The 25,338-nt window shown below is 32.0% G+C and overlaps 1 protein-coding gene across 1 annotated transcript in view; it reads right to left on the minus strand.

Moving 5' to 3' along the window:
- Nucleotides 1–25,338, minus strand: part of Dpyd (dihydropyrimidine dehydrogenase) — an 803,780-nt gene that overhangs the window by 685,206 nt on the left and 93,236 nt on the right. Inside the window, exon 3 of the mRNA XM_026401392.2 lies at nucleotides 13,767–13,849. Coding sequence (XP_026257177.2) covers nucleotides 13,767–13,849 — 83 coding nt within the window. The remainder of the gene's footprint in view (nucleotides 1–13,766; nucleotides 13,850–25,338) is intronic.

Here is a 25,338-nt window from a genome sequence, read left to right on the forward strand (position 1 = left end):
AAGGGAAACCCATCATTCAAATGAGCGCAAGGAATGTGGCAAGGCAGAAAGGAAGACTTGGACAGATTCCGGGTATTTTTCTGGAATTAGGGTTAGAGTTTTTACAGAAATTTCTTACTGATTAGATGAGGTATAAGAGAGAAAATTTTTCAATGAATTCCAGATTTGGAGGTCAAATAACTAAGTAGATGGTACTCAGTTTTACTCAAATGGAAAAAGTAGCAAATGAGCAGGTTTAGTGGAGGATTGTGGTGAGAAATTGTTATAACTCTTTTGATACCTGAAGAGGAAATGTAGATATGTAGTTTGAGTTATCTATTAAATATCCAACTGTTTGGATTTTTAAAGATAAAAATCAGGACAGTTATCAAAACTGGAGATGCAAATAGAAGAGTCCTCCACAGTAGATGGTTGTTATTTACATAACAATTATGCAGGGAAGGCAGATGCAACATGTCAATATTTAGAGGTTAGCCACTCAGGAGAGTGAAAAGGAGTAGCCAATGAAGAGGAGAAAATAAAGGAATGTAGAGTAACTGAAGTTTACATGGCAGAGAGGGTGATGTTTCAAGAAAGAAGGGAAGGTGTTTGGAGCCAATGCTCTTGAGGGGTCACGTACAAGTTAGGGATTTGAGGACCAAGCAGCCTCACAGAAATGGCAGACCAGATGCCCAGCTGGAGTGGATCCTGTGAGAATAGGATGTTAGAAAATGGAAAACTTTTATAGACAACTCTTTGATTAAGTTTAGTTTTTAACATGGGAAACAATAATGGGGTGGTATCTGAAAAGGAAAAAGTAGAAAGGTTTTGTTAGTTTATAAGATACATTATTATGTAAGCATGCATGTTTGCAGACAGAAATAATCACAAAATAAGGAAAAATTAGTAATGCAGGAGAGGGGATAATTACAAGAGGAAAGTTATTGAATGGGTTAGAGGAAACAGGACTCATGTGAGCTTGTGAGCAAAGACTGGCCTTCCACAGGAGCAAGGCCCTTCCAGATATCACAGAAAGAAACATTGAAAATTGGGTTAATTTATTCCCACATCATTGAATGTCTGAACATTTGAAAATAACTGTCACCAAATAATACCTGTACATCAAGGACACATAACAGGCAATTTTTAAAAGGAAGCCAGAGTATCCCAAATGCCACCTCATTTCATCAAAATAAAACAATAAACAAAAAAAACCAAAAACCTTTCTTTGTGGACTATAATATTTTATTCAATGTTTTATTATAGATTAAACTTTTGAAAGGACGTAATTCTTTAGATGGTTCCATGGATATGAAACTGATAAAGCAGTTAAAATAATGTACCACGTAATATATTCTAATCAATATTTTCCCAGTCAGTACCATTTAGGTATCTGGCAAAAGGATTCTTCATCTAAGATTAATGGATAAATTGAAATATCCCAATGTTTCCTTTTTGTAAGTACCACATTGTGGCAAACTGGTGTCAAACTAAAAGCAACATTATGCTGTTTCCTAATGTAGGTAGTTCTTTAATGGTTTTCTCACATTTTAAATATAAACAATAAATATCAGATATTACTGCTCATTAATTCAGTGGCATTAATACCTATTCATCATCTTGGTTGCATATTGGTGATTTTACAAGCTAGATTATCTCTTTAATTCTTAATCATGCTTATTTACTTGAATACATAATCTTTAAATGTAACATATTCAATTTTATAGAACAGCTCAGAAATTGAGAGATATGACACCTCAGCTAATGTTCTTTACTCATGTTTATTAATAAAATTGGAAGAGATTCATAGTATATTTTAATATTAATTCATCAGAAACAATCACAAATTCCTAATATATTTCTTGAACAACTCTTGGAAATTGGAAATTTATTCTAATGAATTTGTCAAAGTTTATTCCCAAGCTGGGACCAGCCAAGTTCAACCTACAGGCCAAATTCAGCTGGTGGTATGTTTTGGTAAATACAAATTTGCTGGAACACATCCACACTAACCTACTCTTAGATACTGTCTATGGAAGCTTTGGCACTTCCTTAGCACAACAGAGTAGGAGGCTACAGGAACAACACAGCTGAGAAAGGTAACAATGTTTGTTATATGGTCTTTAAATAAAAATGTTTGCTATGTCTGCATCAGACTATCAATCATGCCTTGTCAACTGAAGCAACAAACAAACAACAAAAAAAAAAAGGAAAAAACCCTTCAATTTACTAGCTACCTTCACCACTTATGAGAATAGGGGACTTTTTCCCCTAAGAGTAAACACCAAAAACACCCTCAATGAATGATAGTGCATATCAATAAATATTGTATAAGAAAACTAATTAATTGTATAACATGCTAATATATGATAAATGAGAAATATTATAGCTAAATATGAACATATATTTTCCAAATGCTGTGACAATAGAAGTAACCATTATATTTTAGTACATCGTGGAATGCACCCAAATTAATTAGAATGGTCAATAACAAAAAATGCCAATGTGTTTATAAACAATATTCTATTATCTATAAGTCTATTCTATTATTCTAAGTTGCAGAAAACACCAAATATAATTACAAAATACATATTCAAAACATGTAAACCACTAATTTTCCACTTGTAAAAGCCTGATTCAAAAAGCAATTTACTTTATGGTTTACTTAAGCTTTGCAACTACATTAAAATATGATAGTATATACACAACAGCTTGTTAACAAGATTATCATAACATTAAAATCATAATGTGGCACTTCAATTATGGATACTTAAAATTAAAGCTAATCCTCACAGTACCAATTTTTATCTCCTAAATAATTTTAGCTATTAGCTGCTCATTCAAAGTCTGTATCTAAAATGATAAGCATTCTAGAGTAACAACTTAGCTCTGCACTTTTCTTTGGTAGCACAAGAAAATCTGCATCCCTTCTTTTCCAGTCTTAATATGCAAACCTTCAATGGAAACGGTAAAAATGTGATTTTTTTTTCCTGACCTTTGCTCAGTGCTTCCTACTCAGTTGATACTGATGATGGTGTTTCAAAATAAAAAAACCCTAAATAGGAATGGAATGTGTGTTCTTTTTTTGGTTTTAGCATTCCAAATGAATCAAATTGTCATAAAATGGCATTTGCAATGATTGATTTGTTTCTACAAATACAGCTCCTCACTAAACACTGCCTATTACACACTAAACACCAGGTTGAATGTAACAATGCTTACACTAAATATGATAATGCATGTTATAAATAAATAATTAGGTTATGCCTAATTTCATTTGTACTGCTGCTAAACAAAATGTATCATTGATGATTATGTAATCAATATTTCTTATATTTGAATTCTAATTTAAATCAAAGGTTATAAACTTAGATATGCCAATTGTTATCAAACCCATAAGTCATCCAGAGGTATTATTGATGAGCATATGTTTGATTTTTAACATTACTAACAAATAATATAGCACTTTCTTCTATGCCCCATGAATGGTGGGAAAATTAAATGGGCTATCTGAAACTATTAAATCTTGCTTTCACTCATCTTTGAAGTAAGTTAATGAAAGAAACATTTTTAACATATGTGGGAGGTAGATGACAGCTAAAGTGTTTGTGTATGTGTATATGAATGTATATTATATACTCATCTTGTACAATTTACATGAAGCAAATTACATAGGTTACATAATTACATATAATCAATTACAGATATCTGCTGAGCTGCTTTTCAATCATGTTTATCTGAGAAGATACATCATAATCTAGAAAAGTGATGATGTGCTTTTGTCCTTATATTTCAAAAAATCTAAACATATTCAGCCTGAAATCCTTGTTCACAGGTTACATAGTATAAACCAAACCAAGGAACCTACTGTGGGCTTGGTACAATATGCAGTGCTCTGCTTTAGGACTGATAAAGACAAGATATTCTCTTTTCTCTAGAACAGGATACTCTGCTGGTTTAAAGAAGGTTTCAGAAGATTCCTATTGATACAATTGGTGAAAGAAAACTAAAACTTGGAGAAGCGTAATTTAGAAAGGATCAAGAAAAGGGGCTAACCCATTGTTTCTAAATCTAATTATACTTTGTCAAACTTTTGATGTAGTTAAAATACCCACATATAAATGGGCACTTTTGGTTACTGAAGTAATTTATATTTTTGATGACTTTCAAAATAAAAAAGTTAAGACTTCTATGATTCTGACATCACATTACATAGCATTTTAAAAAGAAAAATTTCTTTACTTCCCACACTGTTGAACAACCTTCTGATTTCACTAGAAATATTGTGTTGATTTTTTTCTGTATTTTATTTCATATTCTCTTCAATCCCACTTCAGTTTTTCTGGTAGCCTTTTAATTATTTTCTAAACTGTTTAATCAATTCACTAGCATCAAATATTTAGAGTGCCTGTTCTTTCTTCTACATCTTTTTAGCTTGTTATAAAATAATTTCTTGGAACCTTCTTGTATCTTTATAACCCTAATAGATTCAAGTAAAAAGTAAAGGGAGCTCTAGACTCCAAATGCTGTCATACATTCCAAGTTTTCCTTGACCAAGTGGGGGAAATTATTACATATACAAATGCACAAGTAAATACATGTACATATAGAGAATACATGTAAATATGCACACATGAACACACATGAACACAAGCTTATCTCCAGAAATAAAATTAAGTAGGACAGTGATATAATCCTTATCTTTAAATTTTATACAGATGAACAAAATTACTCATAGAGATAATCCTTTATTCAAGTTCATGTTCAAGTATCAGTTAAAGAAATACCAGTGTAATTTAACCAGTAGTCTTTTCAAGGGATGCAAGAGTAACGTAACTAAAATAATAAATAGGTAAAACAACACCTAAATTACCAGAGCATGAGTAAAGCAGCCCTGAGATTAGCTGGTAACCACCTTAGTAACACTGGATACCAACAGATGAGTGAAATTAAAAATGTACTTTAGGACAATAAATCTAGAAAGGATAGACACAAAAAAACTGAAAAATACCTGTGTAACTATCTTGGAATCTGTCCTTAAACTTTAATTTTTGTTTAAGAAGTTGAGATTACTATTTGTATTCCTTCCATCTCTAAAAGTCTCTGAGTCAAAAGTAAAGAAATGAGCACATTACAGCAATTTTAACCTTCTGATTCAAATAATATTAAGAATCATTACATCTCTTAAAAACTAGTTTCCAAATTGACATGGTCATACAAATGCTTGACTCTGTATATGTGTCTGAGTTTATGATGTACCTGCATATACTATTCCACACACCAGAAAAAAAGCCAGTAACTGTAAATTATGCAACTCAACACCACCATCTAGTGACAAAATTCTTAACACATGACAAAGCCAAGCAAAAAGGAAAACAGATTTCAAACACATTTGTCTTAGTAGGTCATATTTATAATAATATTCTAAATATAACAACTCTCAGTGAATAGACTTGGTTCTGCACATAAAATAATAACCTCTAACTGGCAATGTTATATACTACAAAAATATAATTTGTACTCTTGCTATAGCAATATATCCAAAAAAATCTAACCAATCTGTATTTTTATGTATTAATTAAGCCACTGTTAAAGGAAATTACACTTTCTTTTTCTTAATGAACTATACTACATTCTATAAGTACCTCTTCTTTTACAGAATTTAACATGTCCTTTTCTCAAGTTCAATTCAAATACTTGTAAATTCTACATACTACCTACTACCCATGTACTACTACTGCCTCTGGATCTGAAGAGGGATATCCACAATGTTAAAAATGGTCCCATCTTTACATATGATGTTTAGAAATTTATTACAGGATGCAAAATAATATCTCATAGATACCATAAGAGGATTGAATTAGCTGAGGTAAGCAGAAAACATGATGAAGTTGAGAAATTTACCTCTGATTTCATTATCATATCATAGATTTTACCTAGAGATGACCCTTTCTTATGTGTCCTTCAAATGTTTTACTTGCAGGGATCCTGCAAAAGATTTTCATATAGCCAGAGCATAATTAATTCTATATAAGTCAGGCAAGAAATATTCCCTTTAGTATTCTATATACTAAGACTACAATGAAGTTTTACAATCAGTTCTATTAATTATGTATATTATACATAAATTATTTTAAATAAAATCCAGGAGCAGTGGCTCATGCCTGAAATCCCACCTACTTGAGAAGCTGAGGCAGGAGGACTACAAGTTTGAAGATAGTCTGGGAAATTTAGTGAAGCTCTGACTCAAAATAAAAACTAAAAAAGGATTGGGATATGGTTCAGTAATAGAGTACCCCTGGGTTCAATCCCTAGTACTAAAAATTTTTCTTTAATATAAGTAATAGACACCATTAAAAGAACACAATATGTACAAACAGCAATGTTTTTATTTTATATTTATTAATTTTCATAAATCACAAAGCTTTCTTACATTTTTCTCTTTCCTGTCAATTCTATGAGGTTTTAGATCCTATTTTATAGAAGACAATTAAAACTTAATTGCCTAAAATTACTTGGAGTCTCAGATTTGATTCTTTAATAATATCTGTTTCATATCTGTTCTTTTTTATTTTTGTCACTGTTTTTCTAATTTTTTTCAAATATATTGCCTTACTTTTTTTAAAAAAAGAGAAGTATAAGCCTGAAAAAAAGTATCTATATGCCCATCACCCAGATGCAATAACTATGTTTCATTCCTATCCTTCTCTCTCTCTCTCTCTCTCTCTCTCTTCTATTTATTCAGTTAAGATCATGTTCTATACGTAATTGTATATCTTAGTATTTTCATCGAATTTTATAACACAGAAATTCTTGTGTCATTAAAAATACCATGATAAAGGTCATCTTCATGTCCAGAAAGAGAAGGAAATGTGCGAAAATTTATCATATATACGTGAGTATATGTGCACAGATCTTTGTTTCTTTAATAGTAGGCAATTAGATTTTATTCAATTTGTTCAAAATTATAGTCCCTAAGAATCAAATCCAGATTGTCCATAATTTCTATGCTTCTACATAGTGTATTTCTAGAAAATAAGATAATATGATACTCTGTGTTCATTCTAAGGAGCTTAACATTTATTGTCACACTCCTTTCTTTAAACATAACAGCAATTTCCATTCTTCATGAGTTCTGGGAATGTATGTCTGTCTTACCATTCTATCTGTAGCACTCAAAAATCACCTCCCTACCAAACTGTAGTAATAGCAAAATGCAAGAAACTGGTAGGATTTTTACAGAATTTATACATTTTATTTGCCAATAGAGTTGAGTATTTTCAAGAGTTTCTTAGGTATATTTTGCCAATTATCCATTGAGCTATTATCTGTTTTAAATCTGTCACAAACATGGTAATACAGTATACTGATGTCTTTTAATTTTGTAATTTTTTCCATTTACAGAAGTTTTTAATGTAATCAAAGCTTGTTGATTCCTTCAAATACTTTTCAGTTTATCATTTCTTTCTCTTCTGAAACTCAAAAACATACTTACTTCCATTATACACTGGATTTGAGCATTTTGTTGTTGTTGTTTTTTAATTTAGCTCTTTAATATACATGATTTGCTTTGACACAAGGGAACTGAAAAATAGAGGGATTTTTCTTCCCAAAAATAAAAACAATCTTCTAATACCATTTCCTGAGTGATTCAACATTCTCCAACTGACTTGGAGTACTTTATCATACAATAACTTCTTTGGACCTTTATAAGCTCTATTATCAATTATAGCTACTAACTAGTTATACCTCATACATATAAAAGCTCATAAATTTCCATCTTTATTTTGAATATGACCACATTAATAAATTATTCTTGCTTCTTTTATCTATCTATCTATCCATCCATCCATTTTTTAAGTTTTGTGAGACTGGGAATGAAGTCCAAGCCCCTCTTAAAATTCCATAGGGGGTTTTATTGTTGTTGTTTATTTGCTTGTTTGCTTTCTATTAACCCTCCTGGGCTTTGGAGATATAAATCACAATTTTATTTTTTTAAAAATTTTTATTGTTGGTTGCTCAAAACATTACATAGTTCTTGACATATCATATTTCACACATTTGATTCAAGTGGGTTATGAACTCCCATTTTTACCCCGTATACAGATTGCAGAATCACATCGGTTACACATCCACATTTTTACATACTGGCATACTAGTGTCTGTTGTATTCTGCTGCCTTTCCTATCCTCTACTATCCCCCCTCCCCTCCCCTCCCCTCGCATCTTCTCTGTCTACCCCATCTACTGTAATTCATTTCTCTCCCTTGTTTTTTTCCCTTTCCCCTCACTTCCTCTTGTATGTAATTTTGTATAAAAATGAGGGTCTCCTTCCATTTCCATGCAATTACCCTTCTCTCTCCCTTTCCCTCCCACCTCTCATCCCTGTTTAATGTTAACCTTCTTCTCATGCTCTTCCTCCCTACTCTGTTCTTAGTTACTCTCCTTATATCAAAGAAGACATTTGGCATTTGTCTTTTAGGGATTGGCTAGCTTCACTTAGCATAATCTGCTCTAATGCCATCCATTTCCCTGCAAATTCCATGATTTTGTCATTTTTTAATGCAGAGTAATACTCCATTGTGTATAAATGCCACATTTTTTTATCCATTCATCTATTGAAGGGCATCTAGGTTAGTTCCACATTCTAGCTATTGTGAATTGTGCTGCTATGAACATGAATATCAATGTAGCAGTGTCCCTGTAGTATGCTCTTTTTAGGTCTCTAGGGAATAGACCGAGAAGGGGAATAGCTGGGTCAAATGGTGGTTCCACTCCCACCTTTCCAAGAAATCTCCATACTGCTTTCCAAATTGGCCTCACCAATTTGCAGTCCCACCAACAATGTACAAGTGTACCCTTTCCCCCACATCCTTGCCAGCAATTGTTCTTGTTTGACTTCATAATGGCTGCCATTCTTACTGGAGTGAGATGGTATCTTAGGGTGGTTTTGATTTGCATTTCTCTGACTGCTAGAGATGGTGAGCATTTTTTCATGTACTTGTTGATTGATTGTATGTCCTCCTCTGAGAAGTGTCTGTTCAGGTCCTTGGCCCATTTGTTGATTGGGTTATTCGTTTTCTTATTGTTTAATTTTTTGAGTTCTTTGTATACTCTGGATATTAGGGCTCTATCTGAAGTGTGAGAAGTAAAAATTTGTTCCCAGGATGTAGGCTCCCTATTTACCTCTCTTATTGTTTCTCTTGCTGAGAAAAAACCTTTTAGTTTGAGTAAGTCCCATTTGTTGATTGTAGTTATTAACTCTTGTGCTATGGGTGTCCTATTGAGGAATTTGGAGCCCGACCCCACAATATGTAGATCGGAGCCAACTTTTTCTTCTATCAGACTCAGTGTCTCTGATTTGATATCAAGCTCCTTGATCCATTTTGAGTTAACTTTTGTGCATGGCGAGAGAAAGGGATTCAGTTTCATTTTGTTGCATATGGATTTCCAGTTTTCCCAGCACCATTTGTTGAAGATGCTATCCTTCCTCCATTGCATGCTTTTAGCCCCTTTATCAAATATAAGATAGTTGTAATTTTGTGGATTGGTCTCTGTGTCCTCTATTCTGTACCATTGGTTCACCGGCCTGTTTTGGTACCAGTACCATGCTGTTTTTGTTATTATTGTTCTGTAGTATAGTTTGAAATCTGGTATTGCTATACCGCCTGATTCACACTTCCTGCTTAGAATTGCTTTTGCTATTCTGGGTCTTTTATTTTTCCATATGAATTTCATGATTGCTTTATCTTTTATCTCTTTCATGTCACATTACACATGTTATTTTGGGTTATTCATTCATTACTCTGTTATTGATCTGCCTTTTATTCTAATTTTTCTAAGAAGAGAGTGTGTAAATGTGTGATGTGTGTGAATGTGGTTTAGCTCACTCTGGCCTCTCTACTGATGAGAACTCCCCTGGTGAGAGATGATGATCAGGCATCTAACCTGATGCACTATTCTTGAAATCACCTGGCTTCCCATGGCAACAAGAAGTATCAAAATACTAACAATTTCCAAAAGTAGACATCATTCCTCATCCTCTTCCTGAGTTGTAGAATTATGTTTTCTCTCTGCCTATGGAATATTTACATGTGGGTTTACCTTAGCTGTCAGAAATTCATCTGAAAACCAAAATCATCTTCATTTTTACTCTTCTTTTTGTCTCTCTCCCTATTTCGGTTAATACATTTATTTTTTATCTAGTCAGCACATTCCAGGGAAAGTTTCCTTGTGCTTTTTACATAGCAGGACTCCAGGCTCCACATATCCTCACATCTGGGATCGGGGAAGCATGGGAAGGATCCAAAATGATTCGTGCACTGGGATACTAACAAAAAAACAGGGTCAGAATGTATGGCAGACCAGCCAAAAAAGAGACTAGATGAGGTGGCAGAGAATTAAGCAAGGACAGAATCCTCTCTTTTCTTTTCTGAACTCATAGAAATAACAGAACCTTAATAGATAAAGAGGTGCTCAATTGGTGAAAGGCCCTAACACAGGAACCACAATCTGTTAATCTTCAAATTCAGTCCAGTTCTGCTCTAGTTCTTCCTGGCTAGACATTCTCAGGGCATGAGCACCACCATGGGATGCAAAGCTTTCCAAAGGTTGCTGAAGAGATCAAACTAGTGAGAGAAGGAGATGTTCCCATAGCCCACTTATGTCAACCCAATGGACCAAGACAGAAGCTGTCACCTAGGATTCAGAACCAAGAGAAAGACTCAAATTCTGGGTCCCTGGATTTCTTCCTATCTACCTCCTCCACTGGGGCTCAGCTAGGCAAGGGCTGCATCATTCACACATGTAAACTTTCTGGGGTTACAGATATCCAGTAATATTCATTAAATAAATGAATCATCATCTCCATCCCTACATTGCATCTTCTCCCTGTACTCCAACTTTACAGAGCTATAAGAGTACAGGGTCATTCCTATCCTTAAAAAAACACATTGACTCCTCAAAATAATTTAAATTATCTGTAAAGGCAAGTCGGATATGTAACTGGCCTCTAGAATACATTAACAAACACATTTTCCGTCAGCTTCCTGAGACCAGCCCCTGTGCTAAGGTTTTAGGCAAGTTATCCCTTCCTGTCTCAGCAGTCACTTCCTTACTACACTTGATGCTGAGTTAGCCCTGCCATCCCTGTCAACCTTCTACTGCTCCATTGCCACTCCATAGGTTCATGGTATATAAGGAGACATATTATTGACAGAAAAATTCCACTTAAATGAGTTTTGTGAGAAAACATAAGATTCAAAAACTTCTTGTTCTCCATCACATTAGACTACTTGCTGTTTCTGAAATACATCTTGAACTTACAGGCCTCCTCACCTTCGATCTACACTATTCCCTCACCCTGCAAAACTGTCCATCTTTTTAAATTAGGTCAAATTTTTTTACCCTGTGTTTTTTTTTCAATTCAGAAATCCTTCATAGAAGGAAAAACTGATCACTGGTAACAGAATAATTAATTTTTGTCTCTTCATGAATTTTTCCTCTTATTAATCATGTCATATTTTCTTTACTTGTTTGTTTTCAGAATCTTGAATCTCACAGGTAAAACAATGATCTCTCACTGAATTTTCAAAAAATAAGGAGTCTGACCCACAGTAAACTAAATTGTTAAATACTATTAGTTACTAAACTGTTTCAATGGTTATCCAGACATTACCAAAAATACATGAGCATGTGTGCTAAGTGCAACCTGTGCAACCTGTGTAAACGTGCAACCTGTGCAAAGAAGTATATTTCACAGCCATGTAATTAAATTCTGATTTAAATTGTCTATACTACAGCTTTCTCTCATAGTGTGGTTGGTTGAGAGGTTACTATAACTAGGTAGTTAATACTTGCTCTTCTCATCAGTTCATCTCTACTCTTTTTAAAAGTATGACATTCTGGTATGTTCTAAAATGGTATATACTGCAAAATTTGGCAGAATTTAATAATCTCTTCATATGCAGTTCTTCTATAATTTAATTTGTTTTTTTCTAGATGACAAATCTCCTGCACTGATTACATGTCCTTTCCTCATTCATTATATTTCCCTCACTCACATCCACATTCATTCACATTGCCCCTTTTCAATTCTTTTTATGTTTTTGGCCTTCAGTTCTTTTATTCAAAGCATGAGAGCTGTCATCCTCTTTGTCTTCCTGTCCTTGCATTTACTTCAAAATGAATAGATATAAAAATACAGGAAATAATTGTAGTTTTCTAAATAAATATTGTTAGGCACATTTAATGTATTCAGAATCATTACTATAAGCATTGCAAAGAATAATGTTCAATTTATAGCACTGTGGTAGTTTTAAAGAATAAAGACTATTGAAAAACAGGAAAATTCATTCATAATTTCTGCATTAGCCTTTCCACATATATATATTAGACCTTATTTTTAATTTATGACTATTTTCAATAACTAAACTTTCTGAGAATGTTTTATATAGATACAAATTCTCTCTATTGTGTACTCAGTTTTATTTTTCCCCTTTTTTATTAGTAAAGACATTAACAATAAAATAGGCTTCCTTGCTCCAGCTGGTAATTTCTCAGTACTAGTAATATATTATTCCTCTTTTTGTGACATCATAATCATCTATACAGAAGTACCATGTATCTTTGTGTAGAAGCTACTGTTTCCATTAAATTTAATTACCTCCCCCTGTGGTTTTAAATAGAAGTGGCTTCAAAATGAGGGCAGCTTCTATTAAATTTAATTACTTTCTCCTGCTGCTTGCATGGTAAAAGGAAGGTTGCTAAATGAGAGCAGCTTCTAAACTAAAGTATATGGTAACTGTGTGCGAGCAATAACAAAATTGTATCAAAACCACTAGGAAGTCTCCTAGCTTTGTTCTTTCCCTTATTTTAAAAAATGTTAGACTTAAAATCATAAAAAAATGAGCAGTAGAATATCAGAAAATATATTTTAAAAATAAGTTTATTTTCATAAACAAAATAAAGATTAATATATTCAATTATTTACAAAAATACTGTAAATAATCCCAAAGGTTCAAGCTCAGAACTTTTAAAAGCAGTATCATTTGTTGTTTTCCAACTCTAAGGGTGATGGGTCTTACTACTCACACATTTTTAGTCTCTAGTTAAAAAAAAAGAAAGAAAGAAAGAAAATACTCCTTTTGGATTCTGATCAAATGGCTTGAAAGAATGCTTCACTGAAAATTATTTAAAAGGCATCCAGTTTGGGGGATTTCGGAGAAATATTCAAAAATAGTGATGTTAAGAAGTGAAAAAGAAAAAAAAATCAGGCTCATTACAGACCAGTATATTTGAAAAGAAGTTAATTATATGCTTTGTAATAGTGTGAAAATGTAAATCACTTTAAAAATACTATAATATAATCCTATAAAATCTAATAGAAGATGAAATTTTAAGTACCTCTTTTTAAATTAAATATTAATTAGAAGGAAATACTGTTAAGCCACCATTGTACAATGTTTATTTATATATATATACAGGCAGAATTTAGATGAACAATATTTTCATTCAATCACACAGTTTAGTATAAATATAAAACAAGACACCCCTTAAGCATTTTAAGTAACAAATTAAACATTTACATTTTTTACTGTGCACTGAGGCTTAACATTTATGCAGCTTCAAAACCAAAGTACAGCCTCAAGGGAAGTCTCTCCACTGACAAATTAATACCTTAGAGAACAGAGCTGAATGGTGGCAATGAACTCATTTGTTCCCCCAATAATGAAGAATGACTTTTTCTTTACCACATCTGTGACTGTTGCTATGGTGACCTAGACTTACCTCATTGCTTCTCGGAGAGCTCCTCGCTCACCAAGAGTTGTGTGCTTGATGTCATCAAAATTATTTTCCAGCTTCTCACAATTCTGAAACACATTAAAAAATTACATTAGCCTTCCAACATCCTGAGAAAAATTATATCTATACAGTTATATAAAAGTATAATTGATTATATTGACTGGTGAAAAATATGCACACCACTTTAATTAGGCAGGATTCATTAAAATCGACAGTTGATTCAAGAGCAACAAAATAAAAACATGATACAGCTGTCACAGAAGTCTTTTCCATACATTTTTTGAAATAGGTAAAAAAAATAGTATTACATAAAAGTAGGAAAATGTTTAGAGTCTGTCAAATAAAAATTATTTCTCTAAAATCATATTTTTATCAAAGTTTATTTAAATTGAAAAAAGAAATCAATAAAGTAAATTTTAAATCACAATGGTACATGATAATTATCTAGTTCTATACAAGTTAGCTTTTACTAAGATGGGCAGAGCTCACTTAAAATTTAAATAAGAGTTCCAAAAATAATTTACCAAAATGTTATAATCACACCTACATGATATTTACAATTGTATGTACACATATATGTATATATGTTTATTTAAATATAAATAAAACCAACTCTTGAAATTAACTGACATTATATCAAGTTCTTAGACTATTAAAATCAAGTAAATATGCAATAAGCAACTTACACTTCATAAATATCTCTCTTAGCAAATACAACAGCTTTGCTGGGTTGAATTTTTCTAAGAGTATATGTTAATATTTTACTGCAATCCTTAATATATCTTATTAACCAAGTTAACCTTATTAACCAAGTTAATCTTATGTGACCCAAATAAATTTTGAGAACCAAAGATGTAAAATTTAATTTTAGATTACTAAATGTATCTATTGTAGTCTTTTGGCACTTAAGATTTTTTGCAGAATTTAGTAGTATTTAGGTAATAAAATAATTGGTTGTACTGTTCTAGTTATATTACAAACAAAAATTAACAAAAGTACTAATGTGTTCTATCCTCAAATTATACATAAGTATGTGGTATTTATGAAAATTAAAGAATTTAGATTAGCAATTTCCAATATATAGGAGTTGATTCAAAATCTATAAGTATCTAACCCATTATGTTCACCTTGATAACCTCTAATGACTTAATCAAATTAAGGCAAAGATACTTTTAACTCTAACATAAGGCAGGTATATTTTTGTTTTCTTATTTTTTTGGTAATAAGGATTGAGCCTGGGGGTGTTTATCCACTAAACAGTATCATCAACCCTTTTTATTTTTCATTTTGAGAAAGAGCCTCACTGCCTTGTCAAATTTGGCCTCAAACTTGTAACCCTCCTACCTCAGCCTCCTGAATCACTGGGATTACAGGCATTCACCACTGTACCCAGCTAGTCAGAGAATTTATAAGGAAGACCTTGAAAATTATCAAAATTGATCTAAAATAGCTAGAATTCTGGATAAAACATCCTCTGCCGAATAATACACTATGAATACCCTCTCCTCCTCTACCTCTTGTTATTTCACATTTTCAGTAGTGCCTATTAATGAAGAGAATTTACTATGTTTAATTGGTCTCAACAACACTTTTTTCCAGTTTAAAATGAATGCTTTTTATGTCCTACTAAAGAACTCTGAAAATTTTTCCAATGTTATGAATATGTTTTCTATATTCTTTCAGGAAGTTTTATTTTATATTTCATATTTGGATGTATAACTCATCTGAGATGGTATCTATACATGGTGTCAGAGAGAAAATAACATCAGATAGGTAATCAAGTAAATCAATAATATTTATTCAAAGGACCATTTATAATATAGAGCCACTGTTTTTCATAAGTTAAATTGCAATGTAAGCAACATCTGTTTTATAGTACATTCTGTATAACTGGTCTATTTTTCATATTTGTGCTAGTATTATGTTATCTTAATGACTTATATCCACAATAAATAAATTACTCCTACAAATAAATATAAAAAAGACAACTAAAGAGAAAAATGGACAAAACGCTTAAAGAAATACTGTTTAAAATATAATATCCAAATTGGCAATTAAAAAATAAAATAAGTTGTACATCATTATTCATAAGTAAGATGCAAACTTAAGCAATAACAAGATAACACTACATATTCTGGAAATATCTAAAGTGAAGAAGATAGACCATATGGTGGTAGTGGTATATTTTTAGTATAAAAATAACACTGCTTGTGGAACTTTAAGTTGTTACAATTTCTTTGTAAAGTACTTTCAATAGCTGAACATTCAAAACCATATGACCTGGGAGTTCCACACCTAAGAACATACCCAGAACAAATGTATATGTTTACCAAAAGTCATGTACAATAATGTCAAAAATAACACTATTCAAAATAGCGCAAAATTGGAAATAAGTACATGATATATTAAGATAAATTACACAAACTGTAGTACATTCACGTACTAGAAAACTATATAGCAATGAGAATGACCAAACTAAAACTACATGGAGTAACATGAATCTCATATAATATCGAGTAATGGAAATGACAGTCAAAACAGAACACCAAAAATATTCCAGTTAAGTGAATTTCAACAAAAAGGTACAATTACAATAACCCAAAAAGATACAATATTTATGAATAAATTTAACAAAAAACATAAGAGTTGTGCACTGAAAAGTAGAAAGTATCTATGGAAATTCAAGGAAAACTTAAATTGACCTACTAAAGAGGCTATGCAATTCCTATCAAAATCCCAGCTGACATTTTTTTTTTAATTTTAACAATTGATCCAAAAGTTGATATTAAAATGCAAATGACATAGAATAGCTAAACATTCTTGAAAAAGAAAAGAATGAAGTCATGAAACTCTGATGTCCCAATTTTACAACTTACTACAAAACTATAGGAAACAAGATGTATGGTACTAGCTTAAAAATATAAAATAGACTTGTGGAATAGAAATGAGACTCTGGAAATACACTCTTTAGCTTAATTTGCACAAAGGAACCAAGACAATTCAATAAAGAAAAGGAGAGTCTTTTCATTAGATTGTGCTACAGCAACAGGACACCCACATGCAAAAGAACAAAGTTAGACCCCTACCAAATACAATGTACAACATCAATGTAAAACAGATTAGAGACTGGGGTAGAAGCTAAAACTTTAAAACATTTAAAAGGAAACACAGTGGTAAATTTTTGTGATTGTGGATTAAGCCAAAGTTTTCATAGATAAAATAACAATAAGCTAAAGATCATCAAAGCTTAAAAATATTTGTGCTTCAAAGGACATCATTCAGAAAATGAAACAACTCATAGAGTAAGAGAAATAATAGTAAATCATATATCTGATAAAGGACTTCTATCTAGAATATATAAAGAGCTCTTACAACTTAATAAGAAGACAACCCAATTTTTTTAATGAGTAAAGATTTTCTACAGACAGTTCCCTAAAGATGATATGAAGATGGTCAATAAACATTAAAATATTCAACATCATCAGTACTCAAAATAATGCAAATTGAAATCATAATGAGATGTTACTCCATACCCAATATAGGATGACTATAATCAAAATGAAGAAAAATAGCAAGCATTGGTGAGGATTTATTAATTGCTGGTACAAATGAAAATCAGTATAACCACTGTAGAAAACAATCTGGTACTGCCTTGCAATGTTAAATACATAATTATATGAACCAGGTAAGGATGATTAGACTATAATTAATAAAGTTACCATATGACCAGGGAGTATACAAAAATTAAAGCATCTGTCCACATAAATGTTTAAACAAATGTTTATAGCAGTATTATCAATAACAGACACAAAGTAGAAACAACCTAAAAGCCAACCAAATGATAAAGGAGTAAACAATGAGGTACACCAACACATCTAGTATCATTTGGCTACAAAAAGGGAAGTTGTAATACATTATACAATATGGACAAGCCTTAAAACATGCCAAGTGAAAAAGCCAAATATAAATAGACACATTTTATAATTCAATTTATATGCAATGTCATAGAAAAGCAAATCAAAAGAAGCTGATTCCTGCCTGCCAGGGGTCAGGAGAGTGGAGAATGGGGAGTGATTTTCTCAAGGGAATGGTGGTTCTTGGGGATGAGATGGAAATATTTTGGAATTAGTGGTGATTTGAGTACAACTTTCCGAATATACTAAGAACTACTGAACTCTGCCCTTTTAGGGATGAACTGTTTGGTATGTGAATTATATCTTAGTAAAGCTGTTATTTTATAAATAGGCAAACTAATCCATAATGTTGGAAGCGGGCAGAAAATAATCAAAAGAGGCACAAGGGGGTCTTCTGGTAGACTTTTTAATTAATTGCATAAAAAACTGTTGGACTGAATACTTAAAATTAATCTTTCCATATGAAATTTTAAAAGTTTTTAAGAGAATTCCAGATATAGATATGTTTAACCAGATTTAAATGTTTTATAATGTATATAGGTATCAAAACTCCATGTTGATCCACTAATATGCACAATTTTATGTTTTTATACATCAGTTAAAATGTCATATTTTTCAAAATGTATAAACAGATAAGTAAAAGACAGTTTGAATTCTGATGAAGAGTCATAATGGAACTACAACTCACTAGAGTTAAAATTAAAGAATGCAAATGAAATTTCTAACATGGTAAATATTAGCCACCAGCTGTTGTTTTTAATTATTATTATTTATAAAAATTCTGTGTTAAAGATTTAATTCCTGACTTTAACATCCTTATAAGATTTTGATACTTCAGTAATAAAATTATAATTTTTTCTTTTTAGATTGAATAGTTTTTTAATGGTATTTATACAAATATACTTATTTAAAAAATGAGTAATTAATTTGAATTAGAGGCTCCTTTGAGAAACATATATTCAGTCATTCTGAACCAAAAGTAAGTTCAATTAGAGTCCAGACCTCTAAAAACAAACAGATTTCCTTACTTTTTGCCTTAATACTAGCAGTCAGACAAAAAGAAAAAAGACACACATTTTACACGTTAGAGATTGTAGTACCCTTTCGAATATTTCTGCAGAAACACTCATTTTTTAAAAGAGTTTTATGCTTACAAATGTTCACTGTGACTCATGACAGTAAAAATTAGGGGAAAATATGAAACTTTCAAAATTAAAGAAAGGTTAAAGAGGACACTGTGAGAGTCATATACTCACTACCAATACTACTTTTGTGGATTTTTAACAAGCCAATGTTTATTATAGGCAGCATATAATTTTTCTAGAGAAAATATATAAAATTGAATATGCTGTATATTACAATTAAGGAAAAAAACAAGCAAAACCAATAAACACTATAAATAAAATAGGAACTTTTTACCTAAGAATGTTGAGAGTGTGTTTTTGTTTTCTATAATTTTAGCATTGTCCAAGATTTCAGCAATGAATTTATACTTTTTAATTTCAAGTTCTTTTAAGTTTTTTGAAATATTCATAGTTTCTATATCTAACTTGATACTTCTGTAAAAGATAATACCATAAAATATGTGTAAGCAATAAAAGTAATATGAAACAAGATTTGACTTTTTCAAGATTTCTTCCTTTTTTTTTCATTTAATACGTATTTCACTGGTTAAAGTTTATGCTGCCTCTGATTGGCAATATTTTTATGAAAGTTTTTTTATTTCAAATTTTCCAAAGAATGGTCAATCACCAGCTCACTTGCTTGCTTGCTTCCTTCCTTCCTTCCTTCCCACACCAAGGAGAGATATTCAAATAAATACAAAGCAATAAAATAAAATCAAGCCATGCTACAAACTAATTTATTTGCTACACTGGCTACATTATTACCTAAAGACCAAATACAACTACTAGGTTTATAATATTTGGACTATATTATTTTAACTTTTGTATATTTATACTTAGAATTATATGGCTAGTATCTTTTTGTGGTTCTAAGCAGACTTTGTGGGATAATTTTTAAGGTTACAGAATATTCCATTGAATCCACTGTTATTATTTATGTATCCAATTTCTTTCTGATTTTATTCATGTACTAATGTTACTACAAACATAGGACAGGAACAGATGAGTGAAAATTAATTAAAATATTAGAAGTCTTAAGAAGAACATGGTGAGTATTCATTCCAACTATTTTGCCATGTAACTCAAATTGTTCGTTTCATCAAAATACCTTTAAAGTATGTGAGTACAGACTTCATTGGTGCAGTCAAGAATTAAATTCAGGATTTCTAATCTTAAACGACAATGTTTTTTCTCCCCAATTTAACAATTAATGGAACACAACACATATATTCTCAGTTGTCATATATTAATTACACTTACTTTCCTTTGCATCTAGATTGCTCTGACCAATCCCATCAGCTTAGGTAGATCATTGCTAAGTCTTACATTTAAATCTTAGTGGGAGAAAGTTTAATAATCATTTTTTCCCAAACTTTAGATTATAAATTCTTGATAAGAAAAACCCTTTCATTAACTTGATTCCTCCCCAGAGATGGTTTATAAATCAGATGTGGAAATAGATATTTAATTTTCATGAATACATTTTCAATAAATCTCTAGAGGTGCATGTGTTTGTGGGTGTGGGTATGTGTGTATGTTTATGTGTTCACACAAACTTTTTTTTTTCCCCTGTCATTTAACAAAAATATATCTGTGCATCTGACAGAGATTTTTTTTTCAGTTTGATTAGTTTTTAAGAAAACTGTAGAAACTTTGAATTCACCAACAGGATTCTTAAAGTTAAACAATATTATATTTGAATATCTTATTTACAAACAATTGTCTTCCAGTAGGGTATTGTCTTTCAGATCAGCAATGCTGTAAGAAATGTGTTGTTTAATGGCTAATACCAATGGAAGGCCTGATAATTGTTCTACTATAATTAAAAGGGAATTTTAAGATCTCAGTTTAGCCATTTAAAGTTACTCTCTAGACTGGAGCAGCTCTGCCCAAGGAAAAACAAAGTCAAGGACAGCAAAGATTTAAGGAAGCCCACTTTAACAATGGGACAAGAGGACCTTGAAATTAAAAGCAAACACAGAGGACAGCACAGGACCTCTTGTCTTCCCAACACACCATGACACAAGTCCCCGGGGGGAATACTTCATAATAGAAAGAAATAAACAAAAATTGACAATAAATGTATTAATTTTCATAATTTATAAGTCCTTTTTAAAATGAATGAATCTGATCAAATTGATCAAACTTTTAGGTCATTTTACATTAATAAGATAGGCAGACAATCATTTTTTTTTTTTTTTTTGCAGGGGAGTAGGTATGGGGATTGAACTCAGGGGCACTCGACTACTCAGCCATATTCCCAGCCCTATTTTGTATTTTACTAGAGACAGTGTCTCACAGAATTGCTTAATGCCTCGCAAAATTGCTGAGGCTGGCTTTGAACTCTCAATCCTCCTGCCTCTGCCTCCTGAGCTGCTGGGACTACAGGCATGTGCCTGGCCGACAATCTTTTAAAAACAAAATCCTTTAGGAAATTTTATTTTTTAAGATTTGTAGTTTTAAAATTATACAGATGGTCTGAGGAATCCAAATGTTACTAAAAAAATGCATTTTCTTCCTTTTTAATACAATGTGGTTTATTGAGATCATAAAGAAAAATGGAGCCAGGCATGGTAGTATACATCTGTAATCCCAGCCAACCTGGGACTGAGGCAGGAGGATTGCAAGTTCAAGGCCAGACTTGGCAATTTAGAAGGCCCCAAAGAACTTAGTGAGACCCTGCCTCTAAATTCAAAAAAAAAAAAAAAGGGTTGTATCCCTATTTCAAGCCCCAGTATCAAAAGAAAAACATATATGATTTTTTGTTTGCTTGTTTCCTTTGGGCCCTGAAATTTCTCATTTTCTCCTTTCGCTTTGTCAACCTCATTAAAATTTATACTTTACTTTGGTATCCACCACTATCATGGAACAAGTTTATGAAAGATTAAAGAAAAAACAAAATTATTAGATTTTAAGTTTTTTAAGATCCATCTTCAGTGTAAACAGTAGGACTGGAAGACTAATTGACTATTTGGTTTTCCCAGGAATGAAAACAGGAGATAAAAAGATCATCTTGGATATAGAAGAGAGAAAAGAGGACACAGAAGGCCCTGAAGTAGCATCCTTGAGCTCTCTGTGGCTCCTGGAATTTGAGGAAGTCAAATTTCTGTTAGCTAAAAGAGAGCCTCTAAAGGAAATGCATCATTTTAATAAGCAAAAGCCTCCGTTTTAGCTGTGACTTTATCTGGGAGATACAAAACTGCATATTCATTCATGAGATGGCATGGAAACTCAAAATTGGTATTAGATTGAGTAACAGAAAAAGAATGTTCCATGTTTTATACTCCACGTATGCTTAAAGCTTATTGTGCCCAATAGAACAATAAAGGAAATAAGGAAGACTATAAGAATTCAAACAATCTGTTGTTACCTTGACCAAAAATGCTTCCATGTCCATAAATGAAAAACAAGTCCAAGTTACTTTTATGTTTCATGAACAAAATAGAAAGATGTCAAAGTTTGAACAGATAAATTGAATTTGTATTCTGATAATATTTAGGCTCTTGTATAAGGAATAAATTTCTCAAACAATCTTTATGAATTTAAACAAATTTAAACAAATCTCCATAAATTTAAACATCAGAGATCTGTTGGGTAATGTACAACAGCCTCATTGTCATATTCACAGTCAAAAACATTTCACTAACTTTAGGGACAACTATAGGTAAAATCAAGCAAATGGCCTCTTTTCAAAGTCTCTTCTCAGCTCAGTTCATAAGGGTATGTGTCAGAGAAAAATTATGAATGTATTTGTAAGTAAAAAATTTCATAATATGTCATTCTTTATGTTAGCAAGGCCACCCCAGAATACAATTTGAGGCATAAGATAGACATAGGATGCTTACTATCCATGGTAAAAAAGTTTCCAACAATTCTAAAAAAATTTACTTTGTCCATGGTGGTGACTTATAATCTCCACCCTTCGAGGGCCTCCTTTATTTCCTTCAACCAATATGATTGCATGAAAAAGCAACAAATATCACAGCAGAAATAAGGTGATATATCTTTTGGTGTAAGAAAGAAGAAAGAGAAAGGGAAAATAGAAATGGAAAAGAGAAAAAGAACAAATGAACAAAGTACTCCTCAGAACAGTAGGAATAAGAACAAGAAAAATTAGTGATTAGATACAAAGCCTAGAACAAGAAGCAGGCAAACCAGACTAGACACCAGGGAGCAAGCAAGTGGAACCACACAGGAAATCTGGAAGGTCATAAAAGGTATTGAATATAGTACCTGACAGACATTCCCTGTGCTGTGAAATCAATGGTTACTCCTACTGAGTGGGAATCTAGAAATTCATATCAGCAACCATGGTAATCTGGACTGGTGGTGTTGTTTTAGGTACATAAGGATGAGCTGTAAACAACTAGTTAATATTGAGGATTTACTGTCTGTTAGGAACCCTTCTGGAGACTTAACCTATCTAATCTGCACAACAACCATATGTACCCCTATTTTGTAAAATGAAGAAACAACCACAGGGAGATTAGGATAACTTGCAGAAGGTTACTTAGCTAGTAAGAGATAAAGTAAGAGATAAAGCAGGGATTTTCCCCCAAGTGGTCAGACTCAAAACACCTCTGGAGATAGATTCTAAAGAGTAAACTGCATAAAGTAACTGATCAAATTCTGAATAGGTCCTCCTTTAGGTATTGTGTAGGACAAGATGAATAATAGTCTACTAGTAGAGCCAAGTGGGGAACAAGCCCTTGCATGATTTTGTCTAATTTCTGTCTGGATGTGCCACACCTTACAATGTAAAAAAAAAAAAAGGAATCCAATATACACATTTAGGCCAAATTAATACTCATAAATATTTTGCATGCAACAGCCTTTATTTGGGTCTGTGACACCACCATGACAAATATAATGAGCAATTAAATTCCCAAGTGTTCAGATTTTGGCAGCAATTAAAGGAGAAACTGGAAACTAAAGCATCAAAAAGAACTGGTTTTGGTGGCCTCCTGCCAAATGAATCCTCATGGGTTGAGGGAAGGTCTAGAGTTTCAACTGTGATAGATTTTATAGTGTTTTATAGCTCATCTGTGTTAAGGATTACATAAAAGTATAATAAAACAAATGAGTGGAATATCAACAGCAAGTTGAGAGAAAAAAACATACAAAGAGTTTTCTCAATGCTGAGAAATTATTCTTGCTTAAGCTGTACCAAACAATAACAAAATTCATTGATCATTGCTGGATAAATCTAAAAGAAGTAAAAAACAAAAGCAAGCAGATTATATTATTAAAGAAAATTATTCCACTGATATTTCCATATTTCTTAATTTCTGTGGGACTACATTTCTTTTGTGAAATAATCATAACTAAAATTAAATAAGTTGGATCTAAAATTTATATACTAACCCAAATTTAATACATTAGGAAATTAATTTTAATAAATGAAAGGTCACAGAGAGTTAATGGCATAGCTGTAAGAACTTAAGTCTCAGAATTGCTAAGTAACCAAAGCTCAAGTTAATTAGATTTCAATTCAGGAAAAAAAAAATCTTGAAATTTTACCATGATGGACAACATACGAAGCACAGGGATATAAAGGTAAATAAGACAAAACCTCATCTTGCTCAAAATATAATGAAAACATAGAATTAATTCTGTGGTGCCCCAAAGTCTGAGTTTATTACTTCTGAATGTGTCTTTGAAATCTTTTAAAACTGTCCAGATTAGAGGAAAAGTTGGCCAAGAGATGCTAACATAACAGAATCAACTCTAACTTTGGACCTTACTATCACTGCCTACTGGCTACATCCCTAGGAAAGTTACTTAACTCAGTTTCCTGAGATTTCTTTTCACTCACAGAAGTATGATGCAAAAGTCAACCCTGCTGAAAAACTACAAATGAAAACCAGTCATTCACTTATCCATTCATTCAATATTTATTTAGAATCTAATAAGACCAGATACTACACTAGTAACTGAGGATACAGAGGCTTAAAAAAATAACAAATCTCTGCATTTAAAAAAAAAAAAAAAAAGCTCTTTTAGTTCCATTCAGTAAGGTAATTGGCATTAGGCAAGTATGTGTGATCCCACATCTAGTGGGAAAAGGAGAAGCATTATCATATATTAGTGATGATTACAAATCTTAGATGGTTGAGAGTCTGCCGCATGCTGCATTTTGAAGGATCCTCAGGAAATGGAATTTTCACCAAGGAGACTAATCAGTCTCATGGAAGAAATCATATATTTCACATTTTAAAATAAGAAGACTATTCAAGTAAAATGGCACTCTGTGAGTTATCCTACTATAACATAATGGTTTTCATTTGGTTGGAAGGTAAATTGAGGGGAAAAATAATGCAAGTACATATGTTTCTCATGTAGTTGGAATTTCCTGTGGTCTATGTTCCTCTAAAGAATGAGTCAATTAGGTGAACTTACTCGTCCAGGAAAATGTTCTATTTTAATATTGGCACTCAACAAAAGTCCTCAAAACTAGTCCCACTGAAGTTCTTTACCACATTTTGAGTAAGAAATAATTACTATATTCAGATTTTCTAA

Source organism: Urocitellus parryii, chromosome 11 (assembly GCF_045843805.1).
Source record: "Urocitellus parryii isolate mUroPar1 chromosome 11, mUroPar1.hap1, whole genome shotgun sequence".
Taxonomy (NCBI): Eukaryota; Metazoa; Chordata; class Mammalia; order Rodentia; family Sciuridae; genus Urocitellus; species Urocitellus parryii.